This window comes from Saccopteryx bilineata, chromosome 2 (assembly GCF_036850765.1).
Source record: "Saccopteryx bilineata isolate mSacBil1 chromosome 2, mSacBil1_pri_phased_curated, whole genome shotgun sequence".
NCBI classification, from domain to species: domain Eukaryota; kingdom Metazoa; phylum Chordata; class Mammalia; order Chiroptera; family Emballonuridae; genus Saccopteryx; species Saccopteryx bilineata.
In genome coordinates, this window is record NC_089491.1 from 64,120,683 (window position 1) to 64,145,952 (window position 25,270).

Below are 25,270 nucleotides of genomic sequence, written 5' to 3' on the forward strand. Positions count from 1 at the left end.
ATTTTTTATTCCCACAAAGAATTGTGTGGTATCATCTATGGTGGTTTAAATTCATCTGTGAAAACTAATCAATGAAAAATGGTTTTAGCAGTTGGCTAACTACAGAAAGGAGAAAAGGAATCCTTTTCAAAACCTAAAAAGAAAAGCACAGTTTTAAGGATTTCACATCTGATTTAACATTTAAAAAAAACCCAATGATAATACCCCACTTTGTATAGCCAAACAGCACTTCGTTTTAGTAGACTTTAGTGGTCTTTATAATGATTTATGAATCACTTCATGAATTCCTGGCTGATTCATCTGGTGACTATAGTATCTACTTATACTTCCCTTCTGTCTCACAAAAGAGACACTTGGACTCAGTTCAATCCAGATTTGTCCCCGAATGAATCACAGCACGTTACTGGGGGAACTGCAAATTGAATTCTGCTTCTGAGACAATCAAGACCAGCTTTCAGAAATGAAGAAATGGCCGCTGGGAAGTGTGGGTAATTGCAACACTGTCCATCTGAGCAGGACCAAAGCAGGCCAAGAGCTGCATATGTCCATGTGAGAACTCTGTTCCAAACTAGAAAAAGAACAGAATCCATCCCCTGGAAGGGTTTAGTGTTTCTTTCTCCTTACAAGAGGCTGGATCAATATTAACTGCAAATAATGTATCATGGTGGACAAGGCCAAGATTCAAAAATAATTGCTGGAACCTCCACAGAGCACACCAAATTGAGAGCTGTGAAGCTAGTTGTAGGTGAAATGATCACCAAGGCTTTTTAAAGAAGACTCACATGTATACTATAGTGAATTTTTGTGAGATATAGAAAGAATAGAATGTTCTGGAGAAACGTTTCTCCACTTGGGTATAGGGTGTCAACTGTAAGTCAGGAAAACAAAGAAACAATGTCTAAGCCAGAGAAGTATATTTTTTCTGATAAATACTGAAATTGAGCATCACAATATCCTCTATCCTCCACCCTCTACCTTCCACCTTGTGGAAATAAAAAGGGAAGAACAGAGAACATCCAGGTTGTGTTAGAGAATTGAACTATGCAGGACCCACTTAACCAAGAGTTGGACTATTTTTAGAAAATCTTGCCTGCAGAACTGGCTGTGACTCAGTTGTTTGTCTATTTCAGAAACTATGTGATAAGACGAGAGAGAAGAAAAGTATGACTCTGCCAAATCTATCCTCTTTACAAAAAAAAAAAAAAAAAAGGTGTCAACCAGAGTGGTCTTGGAAATTTAACGTAAAAAATAATGCTATGGAAAAAAAAATCTAGCCCTGGCCCATGGCTTAGTGGATAGAGCATTGGTCTTGTATGAATGTCTCAAGTTTGATTCCTAGTCAGGGCACACAGGAGAAGTGACCATCTGTTTCTCTTCACCCCTCTTCTCTCCTCTGCCTCTCCCACAGCCAGTGGCTTGACTGGTTCAAGCATGGCCCCAGGTGCTTAGGATAGCTTGGTTGGTCCGAACATCAGCCTCGGGTGCTAAAAATAGCTTGGCACTCGAGCATCGACCCAAGACAGGGTTGCCAGATGGACCCTGGTCAGGGCACATGCAGGAATCTGCCTTACTATCTCCCCTCCTCTCACAAAAAATAAATAAATAAATAAAATCTACAGTGATATCCCTTTGGCAGTTTTAGTAGGTCAAAGCTAGAGGATTAACTCACAGCCTGCCCAGTGGCAAAGGGAAGACTTTCTTGTTCAGTACAGTGTGAGGAATAAAGTTCAGTGTGCTTTGCAGCAGAATACATTCAATTAAAAAGAAATCATTCAGAAGCAAGTGTAATGAAACTATCAGATGAGAAATGAGGGAGAAAAAGTGTTATTCTTGTCTAAACACGAGATAAGGAGGTATAGGTAGATAAAAAATGGCCTTACTTGTGCCTTTCTCATAATCTCAAACTGCATATAACAGTTTCTTGATGATATCTGAAGAACTTTGAGAACTAAATTCAAAATGTAATGCTTGTGCCAAATATGGCCAGGTGCCTTTGAAAGCCACTGACAAATGACACCTCAAAAGTCAATATAATCCATAAACTCTCTAAGAAACTAGTTGGTGGTTTGGCCAGTAAGAAAATGTGCTGTTATGTTACTTGGCTAGAGAAATGAATTAGAGGAAACAGCATGAATTAAAAATTCATGCCCTGGCCAGTTGACTCAGTGGTAGAACGTCGGCCCCAAGTGTGGATGTCCTAGGTTCGATTCCCAGTCAGGGCACACAGGAAAAGCAACCATCTGCTTCTCCATTGCTCTCTCTCCCCCTTCTCTCTCTCTCTCTCTCTCTCTCTCTCTCTCTCTCTCTCTCTTTCGGAGAAAGAAATATAACTCCAATTGGAGAATAAAGCCAATCATTTACTCTGAGAAGATGATTAAAACAGAGAAAAGTTTTTCTTCTTGCAATTAAACAGAAAAATAACCAAAGACTATTTCTCAGGAAATTAACCAAAAAGACTAACCCAAAGAACTTTGTCTTTTAGTTTTTGCTCACATCATTAATAAACACACAGCCCTTCACTTACAAAAAGATACATAGTTTCTTAGCAGCCAAATCCCCCAACAGTCCCCACTCCAGAGGGGAAAAGACCACGCTGATTTCCAGATCACACTGTTAAAACATTAAACAGAGGCTTTCCTTTGAACAGCCTTTTCTACGTCAGAGACGAGGTGCTTTGTAATGTGTGGAAGTCTTACCTCAGGCTGGAAGGGCTTGTGGGCTTTCACTTGGGGAATTCTGGTTCCATAGGACTCACCGTTTCAGAGAGAGCATATGAAAAGAACCACTGACACATCTGAATAATGGAATGGCTTAGTCTGAACTCCATGTTGCTTCATGCTAATGCCCTAAAGTAGAAGTTGCAAGAAAAGACATTCTATTTTACCTCAAGCCTCCCTTGTTACTGTCATGACTCACTTTCCTGACTGAAAATCCAAGGGGACTAAAAAAACATCATCTTGGGCTTCACATGGCGTAGATTTGTTTGCAATGTGGGAACAAAATAAAGATGGCTGATTTGGCATTCAGAGGTGAAATAACTTTCTTGGCACTTAAAAATATAGTTCCTTTTATAGCCAGTCCAATGGTTGCTTTGTGATGTGTGCTTGTAATTAATCTAAAATAAAGAACCAATGCACTTTGCAATTAAAACAACATGGGAAATAGTCTGATGTGAACAGATATTTGAACCACGAGTCAAGCTGTTTGTCTGGTGGACTGCCACATGTATGCACACATCAGCGTCTCTTGCTTCAGTGAAGTGACCCAGAGGAAAATGTGGAGATTAAAAAACAACAGCCATCTGCTCAGGGTTACTATTTACCTTTCCCAGAAATCATAAAGGAATCACAGTCATAGTCCTGTCTTCCACTGACATTCATTCATTCCACACAGTTTCTTAGGGGCCCCTGAAAGCACTGAGGGGGAGGACTGTGAACAAGGTGGTTGTAAACAGGACACAGTCTCAGCTATCATGGTGCTTCCCTGCTAGTGGATTGTAAGCAGATCATTAAACAGTGTCATTTCAAGGGGTGTTAAATCTATAGAGGAAAATAGAGTTAAGGAGCAGAATGAAGTTGGAGGGGGGAATTTCAGATGGGGTGGTTAAGAAAGACCTTTCTGAAGAGGCCACATTTGAGCAGACACCCAATATAAAGATACAAGTCATGCAAAGTTCTGGTGAAGATGACTTTAGGTTTCAGGCATAGCAGGTACAAAGGCCCTGAGGTGACACGAGTTGTTTTCCAGGTACAGTAAGGACAGTGTGGCTGGAACATATTAAGCAAGAGGACTGGTGGTAGACGAATATGAAGACCAGACCATAGAGGGCCATGTAGACTTCAAAGAAGACCTAGACTTTATTCCAAGTAGTATGGCTGCGGGGAGGAATGTGAGCAGGAAATCCTCAACAGTTTGATTTATATTATTTATTTATTTATTTATTTATTTATTTTGTATTTTTCTGAAGCTGGAAACGGGGAGAGACAATCAGACAGACTCCCGCATGTGCCCGACCAGAATCCACCCGGCACGCCCACCAGGGGGCGACGCTCTGCCCACCAGGGGGCGATGCTCTGCCCCTCCAGGGCATCACTCTGTTGCGACCAGAGCCACTCTAGTGCCTGGGGCAGAGGCCAAGGAGCCATCCCCAGCGCCTGGGCCATCTTTGCTCCAATGGAGCCTCGGTTGCGAGAGGGGAAGAGAGAGACAGAGAGGAAGGAGAGGGGGAGGGGTGGAGAAGCAGATGGGTGCCTCTCCTGTGTGCCCTGGCCAGGAATCGAACCCGGGACTTCTGCACGCCAGGTCGACGCTCCACCACTGAGCCAACCGGCCAGGGCTATATATTTTAAAGGGCTCATCTTGTGGTGGAGCAAAGGCCTGTGTGCCCTGAAGGGGTGAGATGGAAGACTGTGGGTAGGCAAGACTGGATGTGGGAGACCAGTTAGGGGCCGTTGTATTTGAGCTGGGAGGCGATGGTGGTGAACTAGGGGTGGAGAAGTGGAGCTGATTCAACTTAAATGTGTTTGAGCTAATAATACATACAGATTAATCACAGTGAGAGTATTTGGAAAAGGAGGAATCAAAGTTGACTTTTAGACTTTTTAGATTTTTAATTTAGGTTTTGTTTTGTTTTCCAATGGAGCCATTCCCAATCACTAGGTAGATAAGAGGAAACAATATCACCCATTTCCCCATATGTGTGACAAGTAGGAGTAAATCAGTCTGGAATATTTAAGAAGCTATTAGTAAGGTGAATATCTCTATGAGGAGAAAGTTCATTCCAAAGGCAAATAACCCAATTGATATTAGCCATAAGGAATGAAATATGGCTGTGGTCATGGATTAATATTTAAGAAGTTTAAAGACTGATAGACTATTCTGTCCTGGAATAAAAATGGAGAAGTACCAGGAACGTTTGACAGATTTAAGAAAAAAAAAAATAGGAAAAGGACCCCAAATGTTTCCAATCTAAGAAGTAAAGCTCTAATCTCCATTGTCAATGCTAGGATATTAGAATTGACCCCTTTAAACGATGCCAAATGAGGATAACTAGCCTCTGAATATAAAGAGCTGCAGCGCAAAGAGAGATGATGCTCCTGATCACCTGGCATTAGGTGACCCTCATATGCAAAAATTCTAAAGAAGGTGAGGTAGATGCCAACATGCAGGCTGATAAAAACGGCTATTGGAGGGTTATATATGTTTTTTGACAATGGATTTTCTCAATTGTTTCAACAATCAGACTGATGAGCTTTATTTTTAAGATTAACAAATGGTATTTATTTGTTACCTGATAAGACCGATATCTTTCAAGACAGTTGGGAAAGTGTCTGGCATACATATGAGGGAGCCTCTCAGAGCAATGTTCCCTGGATAAATTGCAACCAAATCATGACACCAGCAATGTTCAACCTTGTAACAATATCCAAGTCTTCTCTGACATAATAAGACAAGTGAGCGAAGTTATTGCTGATATTAGAGCTCTATTGTTCAGATGTTCGTCACTTTGTCTCTAACACAGAGGAGTTTTTTGGACACTCAGTGACTCTGCAAAACCCTGATATGTCATGACTATATAAAATACAAGCTTTGAATTGCAAAGGACAAAACTGTCTTTTCAAGTTGTATTTAAAAGGAAAATAAAATATACCACACTGTGCTGTCTCATCAGTCTAGCATATACAAAAATTAGCCTTATCTTCTTGAGGACTAGCACCATTTGTCCGTCTTCATCATTTCTTCTGTTGGGCACAGGTTACATTTTGAACTCTTGGTAGGTGCATAATATGACAGGGAGGTGTTTGAAACATATGCCCGAGTCACAGGGTACCCTTATAGGCCAAATACACAAATCCTTATCCTCAAAGGAAAGCCCAAACACCTTAGTGCAGTTAATGAGGCTCCTTCCACATTTATACCTGAAGCTTCATCACTGCTCTCTGTCTCTTGTGAGCTTTTGTCCGCACCGCTATTGCCCGGCCAGGTCCTACAGACCTTCAGCTTTCAGGAAGATAGTTCTTCCTCTATTCTTCCCTCCCTAATTTTGGGTTAGTTGATCTTTCTGTGTGTCTCCAAAGCCCCCTGTAGCACCCTTTCATAACATCCTCGATTATTGTTGCCCACTGACCTGGTTGTCTCTCATGAGACTGGGTATTTTTTGAAGACAGGACTCCTATCATCTTATTGACCACCATATCCTCAGTGTCCAGCATACTGCCTAGTACACAAATACCAGCTGAGTGAATGACTGAATAAATGAATGAACCCAATGCTAAGATAGATTTTGATAAGATTTAATATTTTATATGATGCTTACGATTTTTTAGCATTATTGCACATTTAGTAAGGGATTAAAGAGAGAGGAAAATGATGTGGAGTGTGCGTGTGTAAGACTTCGAACAAGCTGGATGTAAAGACACCAATGTTCCTGTTTTTCCAGAAGTCCAGGAGGAAAAAAGGACAGCAAAGCAGCAGGCCTGGTTTTGAGCTGTTCAGAAGCTACACATGCAAATAAGAGACAATGGTGACTATTACACTGCTAGTATTAATGACCACAGGAGAGAAGTGTAGGGAACCCCAGTGATGGGTGATGGCTTGGGACTCTGAGTAATGTGTGCGTGCGTGTGCATGAACATATGTCTTAGAGCAACTATTGTGTCAATATAGGGTACAGCTAACGTAGGTTTACAGTTGTTCATATGGAAAATAATAATTAAATATTGATTTAAGAATAAATTCTGTTTCATGTACTTACAACTGTAAACCTACCTTTGCTCCACCCTGTATATATGAGTTATACAAGATGGTGAGAACTCTGAGAATTGGGATCACCATCATCTCCAGTGGTGGTCAACCTGGTCCCTCCCACTCACTAGTGGGCGTTCCAGCTTTCATGGTGGGTGGTAGTGGAGCAACCAAATGCTACAGTAAGTTGTTTTATAAAGATTTATTCTGCTAAATTAGTGAAAATCCGACATAAAGTACTTGGTAAGTAATTATTATTATAAGCTTTAACTTGCTGTAACTCTGCTTTATAAATTTTATAAAGTAAAGTTACTTCTCTACTTTATAAATCACCATTACTGTGGAACCAGTGGGCAGTCAGAAAATTTTACTACTGACAGAGATACAAAAGTAGGCAGTAGGTATAAAAATGTTGACTACCCCTGATCTAGACCAATGGAATCAAGGGGAACAATCTTTTCTGGGAATCTCCCACGTGGACAGCTGGAATTGGCAATAACCTCCTGTTTCCTAGGCATTCTCCTCACTAACCCTCTTCCTCTGTCAAATCCTCCTCAGCACCTACCACTAATAGTAGAGCACAAGGCATTTTGAAGGTTACGAGAAACTTAAGGCTCCTCTCTCTGAAGAACTAAAAATCCAGTTAGAAAGGTGACATCTGGGCAGTGGTAAACAAATTAAACATATAAAAAGGACCCAGGAAGTTAATGGTGATTTGTCTCTGTGACCTGTAAGAGTCAACAAGGCTTTCTGGGTTGAGAACAAACCTAAGCTCCAAAGGATAAATAATATTTAATCAAGAATATGACAAAAAAGAGGGAAGTCTTAGAAAGATCCTAAATTAAGATGCAGAAACACAGTCCATGAAGAGGCTGGTTTGACTAGAACAAAAGAACCTGACAGAACTGCAAAGAGGTTAAATAGAAAACAATTGCTGTCTTCGACCCCTTAGCATCCAGGAAATATGCACTATGTTCTCAGTGCTGAATTAAAATGACATCTCTGAATACCACTTCTGGTTTTTCAAAGGCACAGAAAGAGCACATATATATCAAAGTACCTGGAATTCTAGCAACAGCACATCTGATATGAATAAATAACAGTAAGCTTCCTAAGACTTGTTACAGACTCAAGGAATTGGCATTCCTTATTTGGTTAAGGTGATTTGACAACTTTCTAAGAAACAACTGTCCTTAACATTCTCTGCTGTTGATTCAGGTTCTCAATTGCATACTATCCAAAGAGACCACACCTTTTCCTTGCGTTCAGTTCTCTTTAGCTCAGAGGTGGAGCTCACAGGATGTTCCACTGTGGTGAACCCACTAGTCCCCTGAAGCTCTGCCACTTGTACCTCAGAGCACACCACGTTTGTGGCTTTCTTCAGAATGGAGAGAAACCATTGGCTGACATACGAAAGAGATGAATGACATAAATCCAGCTGACTTATTACTGAGACTGTAATATTTCTCCATCTCAAAAGGGGCCTTCCATGAATATTTTTTTGGGGTTTTTCTGGTCTAAAGTACTGCTGGCTAGTTTGGTATGACACAGTAAAAACCACTTCCCATAATAAGTTTAAGCCAATATTAGGTGATGTGCTGTGATACTGCTTCAATCACGAAAATGATGTGTCAGATAACATTTCAAACTAAAAATAGAACCCCGTCAAATTGACAGAACTGACTTTTATTTTGTGATGGTTTAAGAATCAAACAACCTGATGCTAACTGGAAAGATGTGGAGGACCTTTCTTGACTCCTGACAGTGACTCAGCTCATTTTATTAACAAGTTAAAGCTAAATTATGAATCAATGCCCACAAAGCAGAAAAAAATGCCAGTTTCCCACAAAAAATTGCAAAGTGTGATAAACCTATTTCCGTTAAGAACACTGCCGGAGTTTTTACTGGGGGATTTCCCAGGCAAACAGAGGCAAAATATATAAACGAAAAGCGGAAAGTAAGCACATTTCCTCTTAGTGTTTTTATGTTTTACACTAATGCAAACACAGTGAATATTCAGGGCTGTTTCATGTCATCCTCCTCTCCAAACCTGATCGGAAGAGATAACCTTCTCCACACTTGCCCATTCCAGTTGGACTGGGACAGGGATGGGGCATACATCCTGTGGGAAGAGCAGAGCAGCAAGCCACAAAAGTGAAACGTCCACTGCATTCACCCAGCCGCATAAAGTACCACCATCTTCCCCTTCCACTTCCCCTTCCCTTCCATGATCAGTTACATTATCAACACTGTAATCATTTCAAGCCCTCCAGAATCTAAACCTGACTCTCTCAGCCAACCCAAGATTGCCTGTCTTTATGTTAGCAGCAGCAGCTACTGAGCGCCTGCTTCATGCCAGGTAATATGCTAAGTGCTTAACCTGCTTTGGTTCATTTACAGCTAATTCCCTGTGAGCTGCAAACGGAGTCTCAGAAGAGCTCAGGAACAGTGCATCTTCAACGTATTTCTGCCAAAAGTGTTTATAATGACTCTGTTGGGTAAGAAACAATCATACAAATTCAAACTGCAAAACATTCTGCAAAAAAAATGTCCTGAGTTCTTAAAAAAACTGCCAGTGTCATGAACGACAATAATAATAATGATGATAAAAAATTTTAAAACCTGGAAAATTTCATTAGATTCAAGAAGACCAAAAAGAAATAAGAATTGTGATCCTTGTTAGATCCTGGATCATAAAAAGGAAAAAAAGAAAAAAAAATAGCTTAAAAAATATTATTCCCATAATTGAGGAAATTTGAATATTGATTGTATATTAGATAATAATAATTATAAATGTTAAATTTCCCAAGTGTGATAATGTATTGTGGTTATGTAGGAGAATGGCCTTCTTAGGGGATCTCTCCCGAAATAATTAGGGTTAAAGCTCAATGATATTTGCAACAATCTCTCAGATCATTCAGAAAAAAACAGGCAAGCAAACAAACAAATGAAGGATCTCCCAAGTTACAGAGGCAGAGACAAAAAGAGATAGCCAGAAACAGAGAAGGCTGGCAAAATATTAACAAGGGGTGAATATGGGTGTAGGGTATATGGGTGTTCATTGTACTATTCTTCCAGTTTCTTAAAAATGTTATAAACTCTCAAAAGAGAGAATTGAATAAATGAAACATGGCGAAATGTTAAAAACAACAACCCAGGCATCCGAAGCATCTATGGAACACATGCAAACAATTAGTAATGGTGGGAGCTGGCATTCAGATATAAGATTTTGGGGCTGTTCTTCCTGACTCCACTGATGGCTAAAACCTTTTTCTATATGTATTATTTTAATGGCTGTGTACAAAAAGAAGCTACATGGATTGCTTTACTCTTATATTCTAGTAAAGAGTAGTTGTGACTACAAATAAGACGAGATAAAAGAGAGGAGTCTCAATGGATGGTTTCTTAAGTTTCACTATTCTGATAATTAGTAAACAGAAATCTCCTTTAAAATGTGGTCAAATGGAAACAACCAAAAAGCCCATCAATAGATGACTGGATAAAGAAGATGTGGCACATATACACTATGGAATACTACTCAGCCATAAGAAATGATGACATCGGAACATTTACAGCAAAATGGTGGGATCTTGATAACATGATACGAAGCGAAATAAGTAAATCAGAAAAAACCAGGAACTGTATTATTCCATACGTAGGTGGGACATAATAGTGAAACTAAGAGACATTGATAAGAGTGTGGTGGTTACGGGGAGGGGAGGGGGGAATGGGAGAGGGAAAGAGGGTGGGGAGGGGCACAAAGAAAACAAGATAGAAGGTGACAGAGTCACCCAATCTGACTTTGGGTGGTGGGTATGCAACATAATTGAATGACAAGATAACCTGGACTTGTTATCTTTGAATATATGTATCCTGATTTATTGATGTCACCCCATTAAAAAAATAAAATTATTTAAAAAAAAATGTGGTCAAAACAAGAAGAGAGAATTCTCATGCACATGGCACTTTTAACATACGCTACTGACCTCATAAGCAAGAGACCTACCTTGCATCTCCAACAGAGAGTGATACTACTTTACTACATCAGCCAGAGGAAGAAAAGATCCCTTCTTGTCCAGGAATGGCTCAGCCAATGGGAGACTGCCATAACTCAGCCAGTAAAAAGTCACTAAACTTGGAACTGTCCATTTCCTCCAATGTATTCTCCATTACAACAGCCCCTCCCAAGTCCCTAAGTGTATACTTCTCCTTTGTTTTTCTGGGCTTGCATATGGTTTGCCATTATTAGCTGAATATCCTGAATTGCAATTCTTTCTTGTTCACAAATAAACCCATTTCTCTGCAGATATTTCTGGCTATCTATTTGTTTAAAGGTCAACACTACCTAGTGGGGTATGATTCGCAGCCAGGCAGAATGCAGTGAAATGAGTCTATGGCTAATATCATTCAAAACCCAATTGTAAATCAAATAAAATGCTAAAATGAATAAACACATCTCAACTTACAGGAATACATCTGATAATTGGAAAGACTGCCTGTCCTCAGTGTCTATGAACTTAATAGATGGTTATCATTCACACCATTTGCTGATGGATCCTGTGGGAGGAGGCTAATAATTTGTATATACTTTAACTGTAAAAGAAAAAGTAACTGTAATTGCTAAAATAAGTCTGGCATCTTCTGGTCCATATTTCTACTGACCAGCTGTCACAGCCACACAGATCCTTTACAACCACCTAAAATTCAAAACCTTCAATCCCTTAATAATTTTATAATTAATTTTTCTTTCCCACTTTCTCCTCAACTCAATACCCTCTTTTCCTCCATTTTCCATCTTGGTGTCTAAGGGTGAAACTCAGGGATGAATTTTGGCTTCTCCTCATTAGTCGACATATACAAGAATAATTAGCAATCCTGCCTCTCAATAACTCTTGAATACCTTCCGCATACTTAATGCTTTGCCTCAGTTCAAGTCCTCATATTGCTCACAAGGACTCCTACAATAATGTCCTACTTGTTTTCCCAACATGCTGTCCCCCGCTTCCAGCCTCAATTACTCCTATCTTGTCACCTGAATTCTTTCTCTATAATGATAATCTGATGGCTTTCTCTCATAATAAAAAGCCTATAATGGTTCTTGTCTAAGTTCCCACTGGACGATGTCACCGGAGCGAGGGGGACCTCCCTGCGTGTGTGTACTTGCCCCTCCCCATCTCTTGCTGCCTTGGGTGTGGTTCCCACTTATCCATCTGCAGAAGCCTTAGTCTTCCTTCAATACCTAGATTATTCAGTCTTTCTTCCCCCCCCCCCCCCCCAGGCAGAGCTAGGGACATCTTCTTTGAGCTCTTGTGGCATCTTTATTATATCATTTATTCAAACAGCATTACTATACTTTGTTTACATGTCTGTCCTCACCACTAAATCCCGTTAAGGGCAAAACCATTGTTCTAATAGTCTTTGTATCCCCAGCACCCGGCACAATGTACAACACAGAGCAGATTCTTATTAAATGAACAGATGTATTACTCTAAATAAAGGGGTAGGCTTAAAATTTTAAAATATGGTTTATCGGACTTAAAACACATTAAAATATAAACAAACTCATAGACCACAGCAGCAATGATGAAACCATGTATTGCTGGTGAAATCCAAGACTCAGAGCTTTTATTCCTGCTGCCGATTCACAGCCCAGTGGTCTGCCTACCAAATGCTGAACTCTCCAGGATTGCACAGGGATGCCCACAGGGACATTTCCCCCCTGTGGATGTCTGAGAGTAACCCCTAGGTAGCTCAAATCAAGGCAGATGGCAAGTGGAGAGAATGGCACACTGCTCACGTCACGGGAGGGTTAGGCAACCCAAAGACAGGGGCTGAAGTGTCAAGATTTTAAAATTTTCTTTCAGAAACTCTTCACAAGGGTGGCATCAACATGAAGTCTTATGTGAATAGTCCCTCTCTCGTCACCCGTATACAATACTGTGCCCTTTAATGCTGTATTCTCAATCGAACACTACTGATCTATGCGCTGGAAGGTACCATTCATCCTGATTTGGAAAACATCTCAATCTGTAGGGACATGAACTTCAAATTGAGTCCCTGAAACAAGCTGAGGGGAGATGGGGGAAGACAGAGGAGCTCTGACGTGCTTTCCCAGCATCAGACGCTTTGGTTGGCTGCAAATATCTTTTCATTTTTTCTCACGGAAAATAAAACAGATGAGATATTTGATCCATGTGCTTTGTGTATGTACTTTTAAAATATCATCTTTGGGGAACTCAACCCACCAATGGATTATTAATAAAATTCAGCAACTGTCAAAGCACTTTATTTCTCCATGTGGAAGGAGGTTTGGCTGCAACACCTATTAGAAGAGAGAGACAGATGGCCTTACCTCTCAGCTCCTGCGTCCACAGCTGTGAGTGGAGGTAACTGGGAGGAGGGGTTGTGGGGGCTCCCCTGTACAGTATGTCCTGGAGAAGGGTGACTGACAGGATGTGGGGGTGGCACGGCCCCAGCAGCTGTTCCACTTCGGCTTGAATGATTGCTGGAGAAAATGGAAGCTGAAATCAAGAGAAAACAAGAGTCAGACTGCGCCCCAAGTGAAACCCACATTTTTAAAATACCAAAGGCTGACAGCAGACATATTTTAGAGGATCGTTTGTTTTTATCCTGGTGGTTTTAAGGGAACAGTTCTCCCCTTATTGGATATACATAGCTTTTGTTTTCATGGTAGAACAGGTCCCCCAGTGAATGAGCCTTTAGGGCTATCCAGGGAGCTCACACTCAGCTGGTTCCAGGCTGACATTCACGGTGTCCCATAAGCGTTGCCTTGTCCCACTACAATCCTGTCTGGACACAGTACAATTACTCCATCTTATAATGTTTACATGTGAGCCAAGGTCTCTGCATTAACACTTTTCAATCAGATAACCGAAGATTCGCTCAAAGGGTACAGCATAGGCCTTCTTCCTCGTCTCATCACTGCTGCAAGCCACTGCGGGTCTTTCTCTGGCATTGCTAAATCATGTAATGAGAATGGAGCTTCCCCTGATTCTAGCACCAATGCAGGATCCTACCCTCTTTTAACTTCAGAGTCTAACTGACCCCAGGCATTTCCCTAATGGTATGATGGAGGGATGCACTTGGTCTTCATCAGGAATGAGTCTTCTCCTAACACTGCAAAATATAAAAAGGGGGGTCTCACACACACCTCTGGGATATGCCCTCGCTGTCGCCTCATGTGACACAGTGAGTTACAGCCTCGTTCATAAGGGCAGCCTAGCCTCTGAGAAGTGTACGTGACGTCAAACTTAAATATATGCCCATTTAGATCAGCTAATTGGTACGATGTCACAGAAGAAACTAGGGCTTGTCACTTTCAGAGTCTGTCACTATCAGAGAGGTACTCTCAGAGTCTGGGACCTACTCAGACATCTCATTACGGTGCAATCACACTAGCATCATTATGCTGACTCTCTTTAACTCCCTTCCCTATACAAAGCAATGCTGACCTTTATGCCCATCCCTGCTCTTTTTGAACTTACTCTACTGATATCAAAGAACAGACTTTTTAAAAATAAAAGAAATCAGGCTAAGGATTAAGAAAAAGAAGCCACCTAATCAAAGAGATTTGAGGGTTTAAAAGTTCAGGGAGCTGTATTTTTAGACCAGTACCATTTTTCTCCAATCTCTCCAGGGTAGAATTAATACCCCAGATGACCCAGCCCCCAAAAGCTTAATCTAATGAAATAAGAGTTCAAGCGCTTAAAGGAACAAGTGAAAAGGCAGAATTATCATCTTCCTGCTTAAAAAGCTACTGACAGGGGTGTGATCTAATTTGAAGGGTTTATTTCTGGTAAGTCAGCACTGTGTCAGGTTAACTCCTGTCCTTGGAAGCCTGCATTCTCTGCAGCCCTCCAGGTCTTCAAGAGGTGGAGTGACTGCAAAATGCTTACCAGCTCAAAACGGCAATGCTGAGCGTCTGTTGTGCATCAGCCTCCAGAAAAGTTGCACATTTGCAAACTTGTTACAGTCACCTTATGAATCACTACCCTCATTTATGCTCAGCTCACTCAGGCAACCACAATTCTGCTTGTATTCCAAATAATTTTACCCAAGAGGGAAGGCTGTTTGGATTCACTGTGGCAATAGTTTTAGGACTGGTGTTCATCAGCACGGAGCTCAGTGTTTTATATACTATTCCAAAAACTAATGGAATAATAAGAGGTCACAGAGACACTATGGAAACACAGTTAATTTTTTTTCCTGCCTTAATAGTAATGTGAGCACTCCTATTTGTTTTGTTGTAGTTGCTGGATGCACCCATCGCTTATTAGTCCCCTGAAAGTACTTTTGTATGTGTGTGTATATGTTTATCACAAGGTAAGCACTTGCCCCTGCTGTTTATAACCCCATGGGCAACGGGAAACTTGGTGTGCACACTCTGTACTCTACTTGATTGTTCAAGATAAAATGCATTACCTCCCAGAGGTCTACATTAGCTATATAGGCAACATTTTTGCATTAGCTGCAATGAAACAGGCTGGGAAATTAGGTGTTTTTTTTGTCTGCAGCTTGCTGCACACTGAAAGCTAAACCTGATTAAAGGCCTTGCTTCATCTCATTCAACAGCCAGGACCAACCATCCATTATCATCTATCCACTGTCCATCCATTCATCCATCCATCAATCCACCAAACATTATTTTTAATTCAATATTTATTAAGTAACTGCATGCTAGCACTCTACTATATGTGGGTCCCTGTCCTTGAAGAGGTTGTAATTTAGTGAGGGAAAGAGACTTCTATACATCAGTTCTACCAAATATAAGACCTACTGATACAGAATATCAGTGTTCAAAGCACTTTAACACATCATTTCATTTGTGGCCCCACAGTATGCCCAAGTTCTGGCCAAATCAGAGAACTGACCACACTTCAAATAATTTATGACAATTTTATGCTACTGTGCTTTTGCTTATATTGTGCTTAATACCAGAGCATCACAGAAGCTTGAGGGCAGAAAGCTACAGGTACACGGTGCAGTTGAAGAAAGAAGCTACCAATAGTGGTGCAGATAGCAATAGAGAGGTGGAATAGATGATGGAGAGGATACAAGGTGGGACATAAGAGGTGACTGGTACAGAGCCAAAGGCTTAGACACATGCCTGCCAACTGTACTGATGTCAAGCATTGACTGACCAATAGTCAAACACACAACTACAGACATCTCTTCCATCCACTGCTATAGCTAGTGAGTGTCACTGAAATGGTCGGCGGCCCTTTGAATGGAGGCCCCATGAGAATGAGAAAGGGAGGGATTTAGGGTACAATTTAAAGTCTGAATATCGAAAGTATACTGGACAGTTTCCCGCATAGGACATAAGAAATTATCTCTTGGCAAAATGAGGCCTATGAGTTGCTTGTGTTTTCTAACAGATAAGATGAGAAGTATAGAACAAACTCTTCTGGTGAAATAACTTAGTAGAAACTTACGATGAAGCATCTAAACAGAGCAGTTTAAATGCAAAGCCCATGGCAAGACTGCTGGTTGTAGATGTTGCCTGTGACTAGTATAATGACCAGAGATTTCGAGGAAATAACAGGAGACAGAGTATGTCTTTCCAACATATATACAACCCCCGTTTCATATACCTTTCCACTTAACTGGACAAAATTCTGGAGTCAGCTGTAGCTTCAGCAGGATTGCACTTGGCCTCTCCCGAAGATCTACATTTCTCAGAAATTTTCACTATGGCACAGGAAATGCCAACTATATCACAGTCATACACCCAGGATTGCAACTGACTTAATCCAGTCTAAGAATGTTATTTTATTCAGTCAAATGGAATTTTCCAGCCCCTACTCTGTACTAGGCAGGTGCTAGTTTCTCAGTGTTTGAAGTCTGAATACCTGCTGACTTTACATAGACCTGCCACCGCAACACATGCTTCCAGATAAATGCTCTGGCTTTACAAAGTGATTTCTTAACCCCAGGAAGAAAATCTCCATGTTAAAGTGCAATTCTAAGGTCATTCACAAAAGGAAAATATTTCCTTCCATACGCACTCAAAATGATTTTCCAAACTCAACCAATGGGGCATATGAGGCCTATTGATCAAAGCATAAGAAATAAAACTGATTCCTCCAGAATCCAGGGCAATATTAACAAAACTGTTGTGATCAAATCAACCGGCACACACAGGCTGCCCACAGGGGCGGCCTTCATTGTCTGGTGTCACCTCAGGGGTCAGTCCTGCTTTCAAGGCTGGAAGAGGACTTTTAGGTGAACCTCCAGACGGGGCTGATGACTGGCAGCTGGAACAACTGATTAGGCACGGCAGATGAACATATTGGAAATTCTTATTGCTTTTGTGATTAAGAGATGGTGGACTCCCCAAGGAAATAAAAGCCTGGTCTTAAGATGAATTCGTGAGCAGAGGACTAGGAACTAGCTAGCCTCCCTGCTGCTCTGAGCTTTCTCCCTCTCTGGGGCTTGGCTGACTGCCGCTGCCACCCTGTCCCTGTGGAAGTCAGTGGAGGTAACTCAGTGGGCCTTTATAATACTGAAAAGCAGCATCTGCTGATCTTTGTGGTACCCAGATACCATCTCACTGATTATGACACCTGAGTATTCTAGCCTGGTGCCTTTAACTAGATCAGGTTAATTTGGGTTAATAGGTAGTTCTTTCTCTACCCAAATAAAAATAATCTCTCTTTCTGATGAGTACAGACACGATGCCCTTGGGGATACCTCAGCTGTCATATATTCATTGTGTGAATGGAGGGAGGGAGAGAGTATTAGTTGCTTCCCAAATGAAGCCTAATTCTCTCAGGCCCATCCCCAGAGCCAGGGAAGGCTACCATAGACATTACCTGGTGACTATTTCCATCATTTTAAAGGCAGGGAAGACCTCCCTTGCCAGGATAAGGTATATTCAAAAACAGCCAATTGGAGTGCATACTGCCTTTGAAAACTATATGGGTAACTAGAGTACTACTTCTCAAGCTTTAATGTACAAACAAATCACCAGGGTAGACTATTGATTCTGATTCACTAGGCCTTACAGGCAGTGAGTGCCGAGATTCTGAACTTCTATCGCAATCCCCAAGTTCCCAGAGATGTTTAGGCTGCTGGTCTATGACTATTTTGAACAGTCAAATACAAATGTGTGCCGGGCCACATTTGATCTGCATTTCACTTTCTTGCTTCCCCATACCTCAGAATCAATAGTTAACATGTATTGAGTACTTTGCAAACCTTTCCCCAGTATACTGACAAGGAACTTAAGGTATAATTTGGCTCCTGATTAGGTTACCTAAGTCATACGGCTTCTAAGTAGTGGGGCTAAAATTCAAGCCCAGGGAGCCTGATTTCAGATCACATGGCCCTAACCCTCATATCATAAAGTTTCTCAAATGCAGGATGAATTCAAGAAAAAGGCGTAAGAAAACCCCTTATCAGAATCCCTCAACAGTCCATTTGCAAAGGTTGCTTGGAGTCACTAGCTTTCACCACCAAAATGCTGATTAGGATGCATTCCCTTTTCTGTTTCTACCCATGCTAAAAATCACTGAAGTGACCTCAGCATGGGCGAGATAAATTTTCCAGCTCTGAAAATTCATTCAGGCAAGAAATTAACTGAATTATTTGGTTTGGAAAACCAAACAGCTGGTAGGAAACAGGAAATATGCTTTCTCCCCCAAATAAAGATTTCAGATGCTTGTCAGAGGCATATCGATCTGCTGGTGGGAAAGAAGGCAGGCAAAGAGGGGCAATTCATGAGCAATCAGATCTATGTACTTGTTACAAGTGAAAGGTCACCACCTCTGCCAATAGTAATGCATGGAGGAGAGATGTGCTGTGCAGATCTGCTGCCACTGAGCTGTGACAACAGTCAGTATATATTCAGAGTCATTTATAATTACTTAAAAGCCATCATGTTGCTCTAATGCTAGGACCTTGAGAAATGACATTTAATACTTGGGCCGGTACACGGGAAGAGGCAGGGGCTCACCATTCATTTATTTGGCAGTATTTCCAGGGCCAAGGCACTGAATAGTAAACTAACCAATGAAACCAGGCCAAGCGAACTTTCACAGATCTATTGTATTAAAAAAAATTACAAGAGGCTCCATGCAAATGGTGAGTTGAATCCTGTCTCTCTGTCTCTTCCCTCCATTCTCCCAGGAGAAAGTTGAACCTGGGAAGGATTCAGAAAACAGTTAAACTGCAAAGAAATGTTGACTGGTTTGGTCGCACCAGAAATTGGGCACCACAGAGAGAACGTGCATCAGGATGGTTATTAAGAGAACAAAATGCACCCACTGGCAGTCAAATAAACTTGTGTTCCAATCTTAGCTTTACCAATTATTAGCAAGGTGTCTTGGGCAAGTCACTTAACCAAAGTTCAGTTTCTTCATCTCTCTCTCTTTTTTAATTTTTCTTAAGTGAGAAGCAGGGAGGCAGAGAGACAGACTTCTGCACGTACTCCGACTGGGATCCACCTGGCAAGCCCCCTATGGGGCGATGCTCTGCCCCTCTGGGGCCATTGCTCTGTTGCTCAGCAACCAAGCTATTTTAGCACCTGAGGCAATGCCAAGGAGCCATCCTCAGTCCCTGGGTCCAACTTGCTCCAACCAAGCCATGGCTGCAGGAGGGGAAGAGAGAGACAAAGAGAGAGAGAAGGGAGACAGGGAGGGTGGAGAAGCAGATGGTCGCCTCGCCTGTGTGCCCTGACTTGGAATCAAACCCAGGACATCCACACACAAGGCCAATGCTCTGCCACTGAGCCAACCAGCCAGGGCTATTTTCTTTATCTTAAATAAGGATAATACCTCACGGGATGGTAAGGAGGATTATATAATATACACAGAACTCTTAGCACAATGCCTAGGCCATGCTTAAGTGCTCAATAAACCACTGCAGCTATTCTTTGGCTATTAATATTATTGTAATGATTACTATTATTAATAGGATAGGGAAGAGAAAGGCATAGCTGCTCCAAAATGGCTGATCTCTAGAGTATGGCAGTGATTTCAAGCGGTGTGCGTAAAAAATTTTAAAACATACAATACCTGACTATGTAGTCAGGTGCACTGATCTCTTTTTCCTTAGACTGTCAAATAAAAAAAATGACAATAGCTAACACAACAATAGCTATCTGGTGTGGATGCCCTGTCTTGAACTATAAATATATACAGTGTGTCCGTAAAGTCATGGTGCACTTTTGACAGGTCACAGGAAAGCAACAAAAGATGATAGAAATGTGAAATCTGCACCAAATAAGAGGAAAACTCTCCCAGTTTCATACCTATTTGGTGCAGTTCGATGTGGGCTCACGCACAGATTTTTTAGGGCTCCTTAGGTAGCTATCCTGTATAGCCTCTACAGACTCGTCACTGACTGATGGCTTACCAGAACAGGGTTTCTCCACCAAACTGCTGGTTCCTTCAACTGCTTATCCCACTGAGTAATGTTATTCCTATGTGGTGGTGCTTCATTATAAACGCGCCGATATTCACGGTTGCACTTTGGTCATGGATTCGAATTTAGTGAGCCACAGAACACACTGAACTTTCCTCTGTGCCGTCCACATCTCGACTGGCATGGCTGTGGGCTGCTCCGCTGTATACACGGTGTTATGTCATCATCTGCGCGTGCGCACATGCTGCCACATCATCCTAAAGAAACTGGGGGTGTTTTCCTTTTATTTGGTGCAGATTTCACATTTCTATCGTCTTTTGTCGCTTTCCTGTGACCGGTCAAAAGTGCACCATGACTTTACGGACACACTGTAGGTCATTATAATAGAGTTCTATTTTACTGATCATGTCACATAATAAGGTTGCATTTGGTTAGTTAATTTTTGGTACCAGAATTTCTGATATATAACCATAGGCTGCTGATTTTTTAAAAAGTTACTTTGGAGCAAAAAGGTTAGGTGGCTACTTTTTTTTTGTAAATCAATCAAAATTATACCTGTTTTTTTTTTTTTTTTTTTTTTTGGTCATATTGGCAAAAAATAAATGTTTTTTCGGTGTGCTGCAGAATTTTAGTAATTAGTTTATGTGTGCTATGAGATGAAAAATGCTGAAAATTGCTGGTGTATGGCCTCTTATCTACAAATGTATATAAATATAAAATGTGGACTAGGATCATTTAAAATTCGGAAGAGTCTACATATCATGCTCTCTAATAAGTTGTTGTTTTTTTTTGTCAATTTTTCTAGTGCAAATGGCTATAAAGTGTTCAGGACCTGAGAAAAAATCCTCACAGGGTTAAAAAATGTTGCACTTTATTTTGCTTGAGCAATACACACCTTGGGTTATAATCTAGAATGCTTCAGTTTAAAAGATAACAAGTCATTATCATGCATGGCTTCACTTCTGTTAAGGAGTGAAAATGGGCTGTTACTAAAATGTCAACACAATTGTCCCTCTTGAAGTACTTTTACATTTCCAGCACTTCTTTTTGTTTGTTTCTCCAAAAACACAAAGATCCAGCCTTGGTTAATTTTCAGAATTCATAGAAGACTGCCCTTCAGTCATTCTGAAGAAAATGACAAATATTAGAAGGTGACTGGAGTTTGCTCCCCAACAGTGAAAATTTAGGCCCCAATACCATCTGCAGTTCTTTGCATTTCACCCTGGAGCTTTAATTGCATTGCCTTTCAGTGAAAAAATGCTCTCAAGACCTAAATCCACAAACCAGAGAGAGTTTCTAACAAAGAAAAGGCCTCACGTCAGAGTCACTTGGAAGGCTGCATTTGATACTGAGGTTAACTGGAGAATGGAGAGATGCCACAGCTAATCCTTGTCTTGTTCCCTATCTGTAATGGGGGCTAGTTTCCCTCTGTTTCCTTCTAACGTCTGGGCATTCCCCCTTCCCTCTCTCCAACAGGAAGGGCGTCGTTCCACATTCCACCTATAGTAGGAAAAAGCGGCTCCTTCAGGGTTTGCACAGTCATTTCTCTAATCTTTCCCTTCTCCTTGAGGCATGAATAATTTTAATGCTGCCAATCCCTAAAAATCTATTCTTTCTGCCTGTCTTTTCCTCCCTCCTACTTTGCAGTGTAGAGTATCATTATCCAGCAGCCCCGATAAGAGGATAATGAAACAATCCCTTCTCAACCTGATCGGGTGGCTGTCAGACTAAAATGACAACACCAGTACATCCCTGACATGCTACCCTAAGCTAATTGATGGCAAACAATGGTAACTGTCACCACTGCTCTAAGACAAAGAAAACATACTTGTGTCACCTGATGGGAGAGCTCCCTAGCAACTGATAAACAAATGTGTTTGGGAGATGTTCTATTAAAGTAAGAGAGGGTACATCTCTGAAGAACATGCCTATTAACTTTGAGCTTAAGAGCACTGCTGTTCGCTGGGGAACAGAAATAAATATGGTAAAATGAGAATTTATTGATGTCTGCATAGTTGTATGAATATTCAGGTTCTCTTCAAACAGATATTCCCACATGAGCTCCAAGCTTCTGTGTAGGCTGGCTGCCCAATTACATTTCCACACCATGCGGCTGGATTTATAGCCAGGGAAGAAGTTATTAGTGTTTGAAAGGGGATGCATGCTTATATGCCTTTCTAGAATACACCATGGTACAACTAGAAGATACTGGCATATGATAGCCTCATAAATGCCAAAGGTTACCATCAAACATACTGAAATACCGGGTGTAATTAAGTTCATGTTAGGAAAAGCTCCTGAAACATCTGCTTTTCAGAACAAAGACATTTTGTTACAAGTCAAATGGCATTATCTGGCAGCTCTCTCAACTTCTCTGGGACCAATACTTCATGCAGCCCTCTTGGGTCTTTTTCCAGACAACGCATGCCAATCTCACCTCAAATCTCACACCCCATCTTTCTTCCCTTTGCCTCCCAACTCACATACTCACTCACACACAGAGAATTAGTAACACAGAAAGTCAGTAAAATAATTTGAACAGGCAAACAACTCACATTCCCTTGTGAGAATTTCAGTATTGCCTCTGTAGGTTATGCTGTCTTCCCTTGGAGGCAGAGGCAGGGAAAACAAAGGAGACGGAGCAGGCAGGACCAACCATTCCTGGAAGCTCTGATAGGAATGATCCTCACCTTTTCCTTTAGAAATAAAGTCCAACTTAGAAACAAAAACAAACGTTTTAATAGAAAGTATTTGGTTCTCTAACTCCTCATTTTTCAACCCTTAGCCATCTCCTACCTGTTCCATGTTGACTGAAAAAGATGTTTCCTCCCTTTCACACACTGCAGCGATAATAACCCTATCCACTCCACTTCCACACGACTTCTGGAAACACCTCACCGGGAGGGCTTCTTGGAAACAGGTTTTTAGCACAGACAGCCAATCCAATTTTCAATGCCATATTCTTCTACTCAACTCAAGGGCTGATGTACCAACACTGAACTCTGCCCAGGGTATTTCTCCCTTTCCTCGGCTCTACAAGCTGGAGTAGCAACAGCCCTTTTTGGGGAACTCTGCTATGACAGGGAACGAAGTCTGCAGTTACCTCGAGCCTTGGGTAAAACTGTACAGATGGTGAAGCTAGTTTTGTTTTGACTACAGGGAAGCCCCTTTTCCTTTTTTTTTTCACACTTTGGTCACAAAGTGGATGCTCCTTCCATTTTGCCTTTAGATGTTTAGTGTTATCTCCTCGGTTACCCTGAAGATAAACTCTAATAAGTCATTCATGTGTTATCATGAATTTATGCCCCTACATAACCCTCGAGGAATTTTTACTTGAAGACTCTCCTCTAACTTGGGATGGAGGGTTCAGTCTTCAATTATTTAAGTTTCAGGCCTCCTTGTTGCTGGCAGAAAGTGTACTCGAGGAAGTAAGCCTCTTCCCTGTTGAAATGTGACCAGATGGGCTCCTAAAGTTTGATATCTCAACTTTTTGCTTTTCTCATAGGCATTAATTTACATGTCAACAAGAGGCCTGGATTTGAGAAAACATAATCGATATTCAAGGGCTTGAGACTTCTCGTTTTAGGAAAAATAGACTTTGATAGAATAAAACAAGGGCTGCCCACTCTGACGGCTCTGTCAACCCTGGACTCATCGTCGCGGGAACCAAGTCACATCAGTCTTCCGGCAGCTTCTTCGTGAGGTGGAGCCACATTAGTCAGGCTTTACACCTTTCCTGCCAGGGTCCAGGCTGCTTCTGCAGATGTCTGCTTGCAATGTGATGGTTTCACCTGTGATAACCATTCGAGAGCCCTGCATCCGGGGTTCCACAGACTGCCCCAGGGAGGAGGAGGAGTTCTGGGCCAGGGTCTGGAGTGCAAGTGGTCTGATTATTTTCAATTTCCTGTTTTACACAGTGGGCCTTATATAATAATCACTAAACACCCATGTGCTAGAAGACTACTAAAGTATTTGCTAAATCTAAAATACTAAGGGGATAAACAAAACCTGGTAAGTATTGATAAACTTCTCGAACAAAATTTGACTGAATATATTCAAGCCATAAGCTTCCTCAATTTCACTCAGTCACTGGTGAATGGCCCAGATGTAAGTGTAAAACAGTGGTCGGGGCACCCTTCCCGCACAGGGCCAGACAATAAAATATTTTCGGCTTGGCAGGCAAGGGGCATAGTCCTCATCTCTTTGACCAACCATTCTCTTCTAAAGGCTAATAGTCTTTTTTCCCTTACATTTTACATTTAAAAATCTTAAACCTATCATCTAAGGCCATGCAAAAACAGGAGGCCAAGAAAATATACAACCATATTGATCAGAACCATTAATCCTCTTTCTACTTTCTTCCGTTTACCACACTCGCACAGGTTGATCACTGTTGATTAGGTGCATTTTCAACCTGGCACATTGGTACGACCAGCCTAAGTATACTTCTACCTCTCGTGGCAATGGAAAAATTATCTAATTTATAGATCTGAAAATAGGTCTTGAAGATGGGAGTTCGAAGTCCTCATCTTGAATCAAATTCTTCTCGGAGGGAATGCTATCTCTCAGTACAGCTGCTTCTGTACTCCATGTGCTAGCACCAGTGCTAAACCACATGGATAGAAAGGTAGCTCTAGTCCCTATTACAGGCACCAACTTGGTTCCTGAGTAATTCTCTAAGTCTTTAAGCAGAGAGTAAGAAAAAAATAAAGAAAAGAGCGTTGGACTCTGGCCGTTTGGCCCAGTGATAGAGCGTCGGCCCGGTGTGTGGAAGCTCCTGTTCGATTCCCAGCCAGGGCACACAGGAGAGGCACCCATCTGCTTCTCCACCCTACCTCCTCTCCTTTTTCTCTCTCTCTCACTTCCCCTCCCACAGTCAAGGCTCCATTGGAGCAAAGTTAGCCCGGGCACTGAGGATAGTTCCATGACTTCCACCTTAGGCACTAGAATGGCTTCGACTGCAGCGGAGCAATGCCCCAGATGGGCTAAGCATCGCCACCTGGTGGGCATGCCAGGTGGATCCCTCTCAGGCGCATGCAAGAGTCTGTTGGACTGCCTCCCCACTTCTAACTTCGGGGAATGAATGAATGAATGAATGAAGAAAGAAAGAAAGAAAGAAAGAAAGAAAGAAAGAAAGAAA

The 25,270-nt window shown here is 41.5% G+C and overlaps 1 protein-coding gene across 4 annotated transcripts in view; it reads right to left on the reverse strand.

The window, feature by feature from the left end:
• The window catches only part of GLIS3 (GLIS family zinc finger 3), a 553,880-nt gene that overhangs the window by 54,932 nt on the left and 473,678 nt on the right, over positions 1–25,270 (reverse strand). For all 4 annotated transcript variants that reach the window (XR_010729083.1, XM_066257180.1, XM_066257178.1 and 1 more), the window contains one exon: positions 13,097–13,265. Coding sequence is in view for 3 of the 4 variants with exons in the window: in XM_066257180.1 (XP_066113277.1) it covers positions 13,097–13,265 (169 nt within the window). In the remaining variant the exon portion in view is untranslated. The remainder of the gene's footprint in view (positions 1–13,096; positions 13,266–25,270) is intronic.